The sequence below is a fragment of the Buceros rhinoceros genome, unplaced genomic scaffold, assembly GCF_000710305.1.
Source record: "Buceros rhinoceros silvestris isolate BGI_N320 unplaced genomic scaffold, ASM71030v1 scaffold3657, whole genome shotgun sequence".
In the NCBI taxonomy this organism is placed as follows: domain Eukaryota; kingdom Metazoa; phylum Chordata; class Aves; order Bucerotiformes; family Bucerotidae; genus Buceros; species Buceros rhinoceros.
The window spans coordinates 12,995-25,412 of record NW_010420272.1 but is presented as its reverse complement, the minus strand read 5'-3'; the positions used below and the strand labels follow the sequence as shown (position 1 = coordinate 25,412).

General features: G+C 51.5%; 2 protein-coding genes across 2 annotated transcripts in view; both read right to left on the bottom strand.

The window, feature by feature from the left end:
* The window catches only part of CUZD1 (CUB and zona pellucida-like domains 1), a 17,818-nt gene extending 8,289 nt beyond the window's left edge, over nucleotides 1-9,529 (bottom strand). The window contains exons 1-3 of the mRNA XM_010139236.1: nucleotides 9,452-9,529; nucleotides 9,115-9,156; nucleotides 8,377-8,520 (exon numbers count right to left, since the gene is read on the bottom strand). Of these exons, the coding sequence (XP_010137538.1) occupies nucleotides 8,377-8,520; nucleotides 9,115-9,156; nucleotides 9,452-9,529 (264 nt within the window). The remainder of the gene's footprint in view (nucleotides 1-8,376; nucleotides 8,521-9,114; nucleotides 9,157-9,451) is intronic.
* Nucleotides 9,530-9,688: 159 nt separating this feature from the next.
* Nucleotides 9,689-12,418, bottom strand: part of LOC104496153 (deleted in malignant brain tumors 1 protein-like) — a gene marked incomplete at its 5' end in the record, with an annotated part of 7,900 nt that continues 5,170 nt past the window's right edge. Inside the window, 2 exons of the mRNA XM_010139235.1 lie at nucleotides 9,689-9,702; nucleotides 10,455-10,745. Coding sequence (XP_010137537.1) covers nucleotides 9,689-9,702; nucleotides 10,455-10,745 — 305 coding nt within the window. The remainder of the gene's footprint in view (nucleotides 9,703-10,454; nucleotides 10,746-12,418) is intronic.

Here is a 12,418-nt window from a genome sequence, read left to right as displayed (position 1 = left end):
ACACTGCTACCCCTTGGGCTGAGATGCAATTTTAGATGTATGTTTAACATTTTTCCTTCCAGCTGTCTATAAAACACCCATTGAGGGACAATTAATGAAATTCTGCAGGTGAAAAAAGAAAAAGGCTGGATTTCCATACCCGTGCGTTCTACTGCGTTGTCTTCAGGGAGAGCCAGAGCAGCGAGGAGAGGCAGGAGGAGGAGCTGTCGGAGCGCCTGCATTTCGGTGGCAGCTGGGGGAGGTTTGGCTTTGCTAACTTTTATACCTCCTGCTCTTTCATAACCAGGTGTATTACGTGGTGTGGCGGAGGGAGGGGTTAATCTCTCCGTAACCGCTTCTCTTTCCCAGATAGAAATGAGAAAATAACAGCTGTGCCCGTTTGTTTTACGACGCACTGCGTGGGGTCGGTGTAACTGCTTCTGCCAGCTCCTGGGGTTCAAAGCAGCTTGTTCAGCTGGTTTCGTTGAGTGTCCGATGGGGTGTGTTGGCAGGCGCAGAACGTTCTGGGAGGGATTGCCACGCTCCCTTGAGAGACACGTTCACCAGTTTGCTCTTGGCGCTTGGTCTTTTCCCACCTTCATTTGGACACCTATTGGTAAGGCTGTGCTGGGCAAATCATTCCTGGCCTTGCTGAGGATCCCTCAGGTTGTGAGGTGGGACTGTCATAACAGGGTTGTCACGAGGGATAGTTTCCTGTAGCTGAAGCATTTGTGGATGAATGAGGGCAGATTCCTGTTAGCATGGATTTAAAAGGAGGCAGCTGCACTGCAACCACTTTGCAGGTAAAACTTCTAGTCCCGTGGTAGAAGCTACAAAAAATAAAGAGAATAAGCCTCTCCTTCCCCAGAAAGGGAACGAGCACAGTGCCGAGAGACTCAATTCCTTCTAGCACGAGTCTAACGAGTGTCTGTTGTTCCAAGACGCTTACCCTACTTGGCCTGTCTTTCCACAAGGAGCAAAGCTCTTGAAATGCAGAGCGTTTCCGACAGCAGCAGCGCTCACCCAACCTTTAAAGCTTCCGGAGGCTGCGGAGGTGCCGGTGCCGCAGATGGGCCGTTCCCCTGACCTTGGCTCGGTTCGGTCCTGGCAGGGTGTGGAGCAGCTGGGGCGCACGCGGGAGCCTGCCCGTGGGATTCTTCCCAGCAGGTCCCCACAGCTGGGCAAACAGCGTCTCTTCCCAGCGTACGGGAAAAGTCAAACCGATACGGTACGTGTGATGACCTTGTTGCTCACCTCTGACCTGTGCCTGCCTTACAACGGTTCTCTCTTGTTTTTAACTGACTATCAGGATTTTGAATGCAGCTCTCTTCATCGTGACAATGTTCTGACACTGCCTTGAGACATGGAGGCATTGAATAAAGATGCTGCATAGCATTTGAATTCCCTTTAGCTTCTGGAAATGCTAAATTTGCATTTAGTCTGTGTAGCCTTTCACTTCTGAAACCCACACACGTGCTTGGCAAGGAGTTTTCAAATGCTAACGTCCGTTTTGTGCGCATTTAATGTGTGAACTGGTGTGTGGAGCCCTGCCAATCTACGCCGTGTCCATCAGAACCAAGACCAAGATGCTGTGGCTCCACTGCCCTGGTGGTTGCAGGTTGGTAGGCAGACTGTGTGCAACTCCTTGCGTGTGGATGATTGGGAAGTTTTCTTGTGGAGTTGATACCGAGGGACTGGACCCCTACAGATCTGAGTGTCCAAGGTGTTTTCGAATCTTCCACGTTAAGCCCGTGTTCAGCTGGTGTGATGTGTTCAGGTATCAAGCGATGCCAAAATAGTAATGGCCCGCTTTGAATTTCCACTCCTACCTCACAGGGGCCAGCAAATCTTCGTGGAAGTCCGGGAAGATGGGGTGAGAGTGACTGTCGGGAAGGTGTCTCACCACAGCAGATCCTCAGAGCGAACAGCTCTGCCTCTCAGTACGAGAATCAGCGGTTGTGACACCATCCTTATGGGCACTTGCTCTCACTGCCTGCAACCCAGGGAGCAGGGAAAATGTGATTGCAAGCGCTCTAAGTCGCTACCCGTGAGCAGCAGAGCAGCGGGGTGTGAGTGTGATGGAGTTCCGAGGGCACTAAGTAAGATTAGGAAACACTCTGGCTCAGGACAGGCATTGCGGAGCGGCAGGACGAGGACATTGGCCGTGAGCCCGCTCGGGCAATGCCAAGGCTTCACCCCCAGGTGGGAGGTGAGATGGGGCCTTCGGGGGAGATCTGCGGGATCGTGGCCTTTGGGAGCTGGCTGAGTTATTCTGGGAGGAGCTGGGCTTCCGAATGGTTACAGCCCCTTGTTGGAAGGGGTGAAGCATCAAAGGAAAAGTGCCTGGGAAAAGGGGATTTCTTGATCTTGTCTCTTATGAACTGAAAATTGTTAATTTCCATTATTTTTTCCCCAGTAAGTCATTTCAAATACGACAATTTAACACGAATGTTCTTGGCTTGAGGTGATATAACTTTAACAGATACTGAAAGAAAAGGGGTGAAGCAAATGCTTATAACGAAGTAAATTTAGATGTATGATTTTTTTACAGTTCTAATCTCCAGTAATAAATCCTGACACGTGGGAAGTTCATGATGGCTTACAGGTATTGCAGAGATGGTATCTCAGTATGTGGACGGTATTTTTTCCAAATGTTTTTGAGTTCCTATGTAAGGTAACTGCTCAGACGTTCCTGGTTACGAGGGATGCTGTGATTGATGTCTCCCCGGGAGCTCAGAAAGCAGCTGTAAGGCGGGTTTGTCCTCCTCAAACGCTCAGTGTTTGAGCTGTTTGGTACAACGGGGAGAACTGGAGGAACCGCGAGAGGGGAAGCAAGGTCTTGATGTGAAAAACCAGCCAGCCAGTGCAAGCAACCTTTGTCACTGAGAACGTTTACTGGAGTTTAGAGAACTACAGATCTGCAACGTGGAACTGGAAGGTCAGGAATTGAGGAACACAAGCACAGTGAGATTACAGTACCCTTAGATTTACACCCCCTGGTAGAATGCGTTAGTGGAGATCGCGTAGATAAGTGATCAACATCGCGTTATGGTTAGAAGCACCATTGGGCTGTTGTTATTTGGGTACGATAATAATAATAACATCCTTCTTTGTGCTTCTTTTGCCTCTCACGTAGCCGTGGTGGTGGTAGTACGGGTAACTGTAGCTGTTGCACCCTGATACTTCGCACCGTAGGCAAACTCTGGGGTATATGGGACCATTGAACTTGAACTGGAGAACCCTCTGGCCTGGCGAATAGTAGTTGCCACAGGTTGGGTCTCTGACACACCTGAGAAGGAAAAAAGGAAAAAAAAAAACCCCACATATAATTGTCATACAAAACCTGTCACCAAAAACTGGTCGCTAACCCCATGTGTTTCATTGGTTACAAGAAACCTCAGAAATTTCTGAACACAGAGGAGAAAACCCCTTTAATCAGATGCTTCATCCTCCTCTACAGTTTTCACATAATTTGTGAAATACCTTTTGAGAATTTTTGCCAATTGTTCTTCCCTGGCAGAATATTATGGAGAATTAAATGTGAAAAGCCAACCAACCCAACTGTGTCTTTGTCCCAGTTGTTCACTTTAAACCCTGCTGCTGCTCGCAGGTGGTCACTCAAGTACACAGTTTCAGGACCGTGTCTTTGGTGTATGAATTTGGTGGTGTCCGTATGAAGTCAGGCACGGGTGAGGAACTATTTAGAAATGGTTGTTGAGATGTTTTCTTTACTCTCTTCTGACCAATCAAATGTTTCAGTCATAAAGTCATGCGAGTTTGGAGAGACCCCACTCACGTCTGTAAATAGCTGCAGAGAAGGTGAGTCAGAGAAGGCGGATTTGACACTAAATCACCCAGACAGAGTTTCCCCGGCGCGGGGACGCTGTAACGCCGGGTAGGGTTTGAGCACCAGCGTTCCTGTGTGTTCTGTATTTCTGCCATGGGAGGTGCCAGAGCTGGGTCCTTCCACTGCGTGGGGATAGGTCACAGCTCGATGGGCTCTGAGTTCAGAGCTGCAAAGTATGGCTGAACCTTCTCCTAAGGAGTAAGAGGGCTCAGCTGCCCTGCTGGAGGATCCTGAGTCACCTGAGATGGCCCATCCACAGGTGCCAGCTGAGGACATTGCTGGCTTGTGAGAAAGTCCGCAGAGCCAGGCGAGATAAGGGAGGTGAAATTACTGACAAGTCAGTTACTGTTGACTGAGGTTCCGTCAGAGGCTCAAGGACTCAGGAGGGAAAACACCACCGTGGGGAGGCAGAAAGTCTCAAAGGGAAAAGAACCCCGTGGGGAACGGTGGCTGAGCCCCGTGGAGGGGCTGTGTCACGGAGCCGTGGAGGAAGGCTGACCCTTCCCCCCGACTGTCGCCTGGCCAGCGAAGGCTCGCTGGGGGTCTCCTCGGCGTGGTGAGCGCACTAACCCCCAGCCCGATGAACCCCCTCCCCAGCGCTTTGCACGTCGCGGCTGTACGTAACCCACTGCCGAGACTCTGTCTGGGGCCCATCTAGCCGCGCAGCGGGTGACCCAGTGAGGAAGGGTTACGACAGGGAAGGGGTGGGCGAGTGTGTGAAGTGGGGGAGGCTGGTAATATCCTGTGATTCAGGATAATGAGCTTTTAGAAACAGAATTGTTTGTGCCGTGGATGTCACCTTCCCGAGTCTCGGTGTTCACGAAGCCACGGGTGGCATCAGCCAGTAGCAGCCTTTAAAAATATTTTTAAAAATGTTTTTCCTCAATAACTTTGACGGCGTTTTGGTGTGTGGTAGTTTCAAACCCATGTGCTGCCACCAGCCTTCTGGTGCCACAGCCTTTGCATGGTGTGTGAAACGTGGCGCAGGAGCCAACCCCAGGCCAGCCTCGGGGGTTGCCCAGGTGTCTCCTCCCTGCCTCTGGCATCGGTGTAGGATCTCTGGTGGTCACAGTTATGAAAATTCCCTTCCCCAACTCTTCTATCAGTCAGTCTTTAGGAGCTGGAAGTGCATTCCCTTTGTGAATATATATTAGTTCACGTTATAAACGGTGATGTAATGAGGTGGTGGGATTTTACTGGAGGCTCTGGTGGTGTTCATGCTTGATTACAACAAACTAAAGGACAGCCTGGCCCTGGAAAGGAGGACTTTGCTCCGTGGGAGCTTAGCGCGGTCCCTGAAGGACTCCCCGGGACAGCCAAGGTAGCACCAGCCTTCCAGCCCCTCTGACCCATCTTTGAAACCCTCCCAGCATCGTCTGGTGTCACAGACCAGTAACTCCAGCAAGACCGGCTCCAGGGACAGCGGGAGTGCTGCAGAGAGAGAGTCGTTGTGCGAGGTTTTACCATGGTTAATGATCAGTAGCATGGATGTGAGCGATTGGGCGATCGTGTCATACCTGAATGTCTGAAGGGTGTAAGGACCCCGTGTTAAACCACGTTCAGGGTGTCCCGGCTCGGCTGGGACACCTCATGCCCGTGAATAAATGCTTACCCTTGTAGTTGTATGCTTGGCATCCCGGGCCTCCTCAGCGGGCACAGGCCAGTTAGGTACCGCAGTAACATCCACTGCATGTATTGGGGCAGGTAGGTCAGGTTGACTGGGGAAGATGAAATTTGATGTCAAGATGTGTTTTTTTCCATCAGAGGTGCAGACATGGCTCATCCCCTGGACGTTACCACCACGGGTGGTTCGGCTGCCAGCCCCTGTATCAGCAGCGCGTGGTCCTTGGCTGAGCAGTGGCATCCCCAAGCTCTCTGTCTGCTCCCGGCCTCTCCTGCTTCCCCCTGTCTTCTGGACTCCGATACCTGCTGGCATTAAGCCGCCAGGCTTTCCCAGCTCACACCCCCTACCCAGCACATGCTGCCCCGAGGAGGAGTCGTGAGAAAGAGAGAATGAGAATGCCTTACCTGGGCTTGTGGGGGCTGGCTTTCTTTTCTGAGGGGCTTTTAATGCAAGAAAAAAAAAAAAAAATGAGGCTGAATGAGGAAGAAGTGGACTTTTATGTAATTTGATATACATTGTCATCAGCTGGCGGCGTCAGCACTAGGCAGTGTTGGTAACAGCGGTTCTGAGGAACCGAGCGTCCTGGACTCGTACTGAGAAAAGTGTAGGGGCTTGGGTACTCCTGATGACATACTACTAGTGTTAATAGGAACAAGGTTTAATTCTGTTTATTCCTCTGTGCAGGCAGGTAGTCCCACGCTCAAATACACACTTTGTGTCTGAGGTTCAGTTTCCTGCGTGTTGTCAACGCAAGTATGTGCGTGTTTCTGAGGCAGCTGAGTGCCCGATACCGATGTGTAGCTGATGGGGCCAGACGCTGGACAGCAAACCTTGGGCTGGTGTCCCAGCACCCGAGGCAGAGCGTTTTCAATTAATGAGCAGAACTTGCAGTTCAGAAATTTCGGGAGGTAAATCCCACTGCAGGGAACTAAGGTTCAAACTCAATACCACCGAGTACGTCAGAAGGACTCCCGCTGGCTCAGCTTCCAGTGGAGATCCAGCTGTGAAAGTGCTGGGAGGCTTTCTGGGTGTGAGAGGATCCTTAGTTCAAATTCTGTACACTGAGGGTGGTGAGCCCCTGGCCCAGGTTGCCCCGAGAGGTGGGAGCAGCCCCATCCCTGTCCCCATCCCTGGTCAGGTTGGACCTTGGGGCTCTGAGGCCCCTGCTCTGGGTGCAGATGTCCCTGCTCTCTGCAGGGGGTGGGACTGGGTGCGCTTGAAAGATCCTGTCCCATCCAAACCAGTCTGTGATCTAAAGTTTATCTGAGTATCAAATCTGTATAAAAACCAGTATGGAATCCGGGTTTATGCTGGTGTAGTTTGTCTACCATCAGATCACAGCTTTGATTGAGGATTAAGGCTGTAAACCCAAGGGATGCTGCATTACTTACGGGTGGTGGTGGCTGCTACTTCAGGAGTTGGAGCGACTGACAGAGTGAATGAGTTTGCTGCTGTGAGAGGAAAAAACATGAGATTAAACATTGTCCACGTTTTAAACACATTGATGGCTCACATGATAAACCACGAGCTGCTCATGGCAGCTCGAGAACGGATCAGAAACCAGTACCTTTGTTTTCAGCTGTCATGGTCTCGGCTGGGACTGTCAAAGAGAAAATAAAAGCCACACTTCAGTACCTGATCTGTTAGCGTGAGCAGAGCAAGGACCGTTAACGGGAAGGGAGTCAGCAGCTTGCTGCCAGGATCAAGCCCTCGACCGATTCCACTAAAGCTAAAGTCACCCGTAGCTGCTGCTTCGGGTGTCATCTTTTCTCAGGGGCTGATCTGAGACGTGGGAGAAAACAAACCTGCAGGCTAGCATTGTCCCAGCACTGGGAACCACCCGAACCGCTGGGGACCTGCAGGTCTCTCCGAGTAGTGATTGGCCACAGCCACTGGAAGATGCTGCCGCTGCCCCGGGCAGGCGTTAGCAAAGTCTGGCAGGAACGTGAGCAGCCTCAGTGGGAGGAGAACACATCCCCGTGTAGGCTTCCTCTGGCAGGCTCCTGACCTGCCCCGTGGAAGGCTCTGGAAACCCGTGGGATGTTTCCTACACAGCAGTTTGGGTGCCGGGGGTGACAGTATGAAGTACCGTTTCTGTGTGGTGCCCCTAGCAGTGCCGTGCGCCGCACGGTGCCTCCGTGGGCGTTGGACCCGGCGGCTCCCGCACTGCCCGGTGCGTGCAGTGATGGGGATGCAGCTTTGGGGGGTGCAGGAAGGCTGGATATCTTGGGATGGGGTGACTGAGCGCAAATCTGAGTTTATGTTGGTGCAGTGTGCCTGCCGCGGCGGTTCCCCCCTCCCTAGTGCTTTGCAGATGTTTCTCCTGTCCCCTTCTCCCCAAGCCCCCTTCCCTCTTTCGCTGTGTGTGGAAGCCAAGGGAGAGGCGATCTGGATTAGTGGTTAAATCCATGAGATTGTACAGTGGAGCTGGAGCCAGGCAATACTTCATCAGAAGCTGGGCAGACAACTAAGCGTGTGAGGCAGAGTAACGTTGTATTACTTACAAGTGGTGATGTCTGCTGGTTCAGGAGTGGGAGAGACGGTTACTGTGAGAAAGAAAACACAAAATTAAATATTGTCTGCATTTTAAATGTATACTTTTGCCCTGAGACCCATGGCAGCAGTTGTGGACATTTGCAATATCACACAGAGCCACGTGTGTAACCAGGAAGACTTGGCTGCAAGCACGAGTGTCACCGCATGTGGCTGTGAACGCACACGCTGCGGTGACACAGCCGGCGCGATGCAGTGCGTCCCCTCTGGAAAACCCTCCAGCAAGACCCTGAGCTTGGGCAGGGAAACAGCTAACGCAGCTGAGAGGGCACAGCTCTGGCAGCCGAGTGCCTGGCAGGTAACGCCTCGAGTCGGTCCGGGAGCACGGTGTGAGCCAGCGATCCTGCTGTCCTTCGTGGTCACCTCTGCCCACCACGGATCGTCGCTTGGCAATGCTGGGTAAGCGGCTGGACTTGATGATCTTAAAGGTCTCCTGCAACCCAAACGATTCCGTGATTCTGTAACAAGTGACAGCAATAACTACCTGGTGCTGCAGCTGTCGAGGACCCAGCCGGGACTGCCAGAGAGAAAACAAAAGCCACGCTCAGTAATTCGTCCAACCCTGAGCAGCAAAGCGTGGATCGACAAAGCAAAGCAGCCTTCTCCTGAGGTGTAGTTACGCCTGGTACAATATCCCCAGCCCAGCTACACTTTACCCATCAGCTGGCAGTTGTGTAAACCAGCGTGTGGTCTGGCCACCACCCTGGAGGGTGCCTGGGAACCCTGCCTGTGGTTGCGTGTTCCTCCTCAGAGGTGGAAAACGTGAAATTAATCTTGTTGTAACAAGTGGCATCGTGTCAGTTCAGCAGCTATCATCAATCCTTACTCTCAGAGTGTGTCGTGTACACCTCGGAGTAAATCTAAAGGTTTTTTTTTTCTTTTTCAGGCTCTAATGTATGTGTCTGTAGCTACATAACCATTTCTATTGATAGCAGTATTCTTCAACAGCAGAACTCTGAGGTAAGCCTCAGGTTATCTCAGAAACCCATCTTACATGCATTTGCTTTCAAATTTTTGCCCATAGATCTTTCCCTTCCTATCAGGGCTTAGGTTTCCAGGTAAAATACATCAGCTGTGAAAGCTTTGCAAGACCCACCTGGGGAGAACTCACCAGCTGGAACGGGCTCCGTTGTGACTGTGCCTGGAGCGGGCTCTAGGAAAGGGAACAGAAAAGTGAATTTCTGGTTTGACTACAGAGGATGCTTAGTAACATTCCCCAGTTACTATGTGAGAAACGAGAAAGCAGTGATGGTATAGAGCAACCCTGCCCACCTCTGGCAGCAGCATCCCCCGACGGGAGAAGGCTGCAAGGCCTTTTTCAAAAGGCAGCTGTTAATGGCTGTGGTTGCCTTGCAGGTGTCACGAGATCATTTAGGTTGGAAGAGACCCTTAAGATCATCGAGTCCAGCTGTTCACCCTGCCAGGGCCCCTAAGAAATGATGCGTCACCTCAGCCGTTTCAGGCTCATGGAGTGCCTGCCGCACGGATGAGCTCTGTCCATGGACCATCGCTTGCCGTGACACCATCGGCGCAGACGCTGCAGCGATGCCGGCTCTCCAACGGTACGTGTTTCCAGTCAGAATACAGAATTGTTGGAAAACTGGGAATTGATTGGAAAAACCCTAAAGGGAGTTGCTGAAAGTAATTTCTTACTAAAAGCACAAAAAGGAAATTTGGCTTGCTAGTCATGGTTCATAATCTGTGAGAAAACAGGACTAGGAGGACTGAAATACAATAGTGATGAGTGTGTCCAGAGAAGAGCAATGAACCTGGTGCAGGGCCTGGAGCACAGTGTGCTGGGGAGTGGCTGAGGGACCCGTGGGGGTTGAGCCTGGAGGGGTGGGTGTGGGGTTGGTCTCTTCTCCCAAGTAACAAGTGACAGTACGAGAGAAAATTGCCTCAAGTTGTGCCAGGGGAGGTTCAGGCTGGACATAAGGAACAATTGTTTTCCCCGAAAGTGTTGTGAAGCCCTGGCCCAGGCTGCTCAGAGCAGTGGTGGAGTCCCCATCCCTGAGTGTATTCTGAAAACACGTAGCTGTGGCGCTGAGGGACATGGTTTAGGGACCCTGGCAGTGCAGAGTGAATGGTTGGACCTGATGATCCTAAAAGTCTCTTCCAACCAAAATGATTCTGTGATGTGAAATTATGATGCAAACAGTAATGCATAAAGCAGCCAGGTAGCAGCGTAGGAAATGGCATCAGATAAAATTCACAATGATATTCCAGTTAGCCAAATAAATAAATAAAATCAAAATTAAACCACAGACTTGTGTGAAGAAAATGCATGAGTTAACAAGAAGAAAAAATGCGCTAAACCACAGTTCTCATAGGTCTTGATTTCATGCCTGAAACACTTCCACTGGTGGAAACAAGTTGGGCAACAAAATCTGAGCTGCGGGCAAGCTTGTGCTGCTCAGGAAGCGGTAGTTTCCGAGAGACGTGCTATTGTACCTGCGCAAATGACGCTGGCATCCTCCTCATGATGGCAGTCATGGACAGCGATCCCCCTGTGGGCACAGTCCCACAGGTTGTCTTCATCCCCTCGGCACTGCACGTCATCGAGGAAGATGTTCCCAGAGCCTTGACCGTACTGGGCTTCGGTCAGAGCCACCAGAGCTTCTCCACAGCCCATCATCCTACACACCACCTTGGCGCTCGCCAGCTCCCAGCCATCGTCGCAGACTGTTCCCCAGCTGCCGTTGTGGTAGACCTCAACGCGGCCCGAGCACTGGCCGTCTCCCCCTGCCAGTCGCAGGGACAGAGCGGAGGCACCTGCTGCGGAGGAAGAGCCCACGTCCCCTGTCAGTGGTGTTCAGCCGAGGCGGTGGCACAGCCTGTCTTCAGGCCAAGTACCTCCCCAGGGGACAGGAGCTGGCAGCCTGCAACCTCATCTGCGCTGTCAAAGGCTCCTGCCGTGCGTTTCAGTTCCTGTAGGACATTAGGAATGCCCAAACCCCTCTTCCTCCATGCAATACCCACCGGCCGCGGACATCATCCTCTTCCACAAGGTGCTGGTGGCTGGGGAAGTTGATCCCCACCCTGCAGCTCGCTGCCACCTCTCCCCGCTTTGTGCAACAAAGGTGTGTGTGGGGGGGCGTGTGTGTGTCCTTCCTTTTCTTTACCCTCATCCCGACCTATGCTCTAGTGCTGCCTAAAGGACAAACACAAACACCCAGAGCCAAACTTTTCCTTGGACATTTGTGATCTAAGGGATGCGGTTAGCAGGTTTTGTGTTTTCTTTTGGTTTTCTTCCTTTAAATATTGCCTGGTCCAGCTTCTTTCCTCATCCCCGTGTCTGGCATAACAGATGGCTGGCACAGCATCATTTCCCCAGAATAGTAGCAGAACTATTTCTGCAGAGCAGGCTCATTTCTGAGCGCTGGGTACTTACAGAATACTCCACACATTTATCTCCCTTTCAGAGGGAAAGGCTTTCAGAGATCTGAGGTTCCAAATTAGTTTTATGGGCCTGGAGTGTGTTTTTCTTTCAGAGAAAGAAATCAGAGACACTGCCACCAACATGATTGCGTTCCTCTTAGTTTGTGGCCATCATAAACCGTACCAAGTAAACACACCTGTCTTACTCCTTGGTGGGTCAGTAATTACGAGGTTTTCATTTTGGGACATTTTGCTGTCACCTGACAACCATTTGTAACCAACTAATGCGCATCCATCCGGTATGAGGGCCGTGGTTCCCAGGACTCGCTTTCTCCTTAATTCCTGTTTCTGCCCATGATCAAAGCTCCTTCCATCCGAGTACCGTGTTTATCACGTACTTCTGCAAAAGCTGGCTGTGAAGAAATGCCAGCAGCAAAGTGCTTGCCTTGCTTCCCAAGGTCTGGGTCTAACCTTCTACACGACTGCCAGCTACGGTTTCAGGGGGAAAAGAAAGTCAAAGGTGAAAGGTGTTAAATCAAAAGTTTAAGAACTGGGCTACGCTAGTTATCTAAATCCGGGTGGGAATGGTGAGAAAGGGGCAGATTAAAAATTCTGTATCCAGCTCTTGACTGAAATTACAGGCAGAAATGAATCTGTTGTGGTCCAGCTGATACTAAAAATGGCTTTCCTGGGAGGGAGGCGTGTTTCCTCTAAAGTCGAACAAGAGTTGTCCCGACGAAGAGGAGGGGTAAGAGGTGGGACGCATGCACACATGTTGCAGCGAGATCAGCACTGAAGAAGGGCTGGACCCAGGCTCTGGTAATTGAGTTGATTTCCCCACCCCAACAGGGACCACAGACGCTGACGAGGTGTATGTGAACAGCACAAGAGCCCAGGGTACGCCCAGGGTTGTCTCCCAGCCGCCTGTTTGCAGAGCTGCAGCTGGTGCCTGCCGTGGCGATACAGGGCAGAGGTGTTTTTGCTCCTGAGGAAGGCAAAGCAGCGGCTGGGGGAGGCCCGTCCCTTACTTTGCCTCG